General features: G+C 37.2%; 1 protein-coding gene across 1 annotated transcript in view; it reads left to right on the top strand.

Moving 5' to 3' along the window:
* The first annotated feature begins 287 nt into the window (after nt 1-287).
* The window catches only part of LOC119590356, a 1328-nt gene continuing 999 nt past the window's right edge, over nt 288-616 (top strand). The window contains exon 1 of the mRNA XM_037939028.1: nt 288-485. Within this exon, the coding sequence (XP_037794956.1) occupies nt 428-485 (58 nt within the window). The 5' untranslated portion in view covers nt 288-427. The remainder of the gene's footprint in view (nt 486-616) is intronic.

Raw genomic sequence — 616 nt, 5'->3', positions numbered from 1 at the left:
ATGAAATTACCGAATCCTTTTCCAAGAGAATAAAAGACTAATAACAATATAATGCTGAACACTTCCATAACCAGCATATCCAGAAAGTTGTCTTCACGGTTGAAGTTTTCTAATTAAGTATTACCGCAGTGTTCTCGTTAGTAACCCTGAACATCATTACCTTCGACGTAAAAAACACGCATGCTTCATTAGATATCAGATTACATATCACAAACATCAATTATTTTTATCATTATAAATCGCAGGAAAAAATAAAAGATTCTGTGTGACAAAAAAGAAGAAGAAAAAAAAAGAAAGAGCATATCGGATATGGCTGGAAATGACTTGCTGCGAGGTAGTAAAGGATCTACAGGTGAAAATTTACACTAAGCAACTGAGACGTAGTAACAGGTGAGGGTATAAATACGCGGGACAAACGCAGGTAGGCATGCACACTCTCCCTCACCCACACGGGAATATCACATCACCCTTATCTCTCTCTCCAGGTAGGTAACTATATATTCGCACTGTATAGTACCTTTGGAATACTCGAATTTGTCTGCATATATTTTTGTTCGGTACTTTTACAGTTCATGAAGATTGGGTACAAAGTGAGTCTTTGGTCGTTTGAGAAGCC

Source organism: Penaeus monodon, chromosome 27, assembly GCF_015228065.2.
Source record: "Penaeus monodon isolate SGIC_2016 chromosome 27, NSTDA_Pmon_1, whole genome shotgun sequence".
In the NCBI taxonomy this organism is placed as follows: domain Eukaryota; kingdom Metazoa; phylum Arthropoda; class Malacostraca; order Decapoda; family Penaeidae; genus Penaeus; species Penaeus monodon.
Note: the sequence above shows the minus strand (reverse complement) of the source record. Positions and strands in the feature narration are given on the sequence as shown.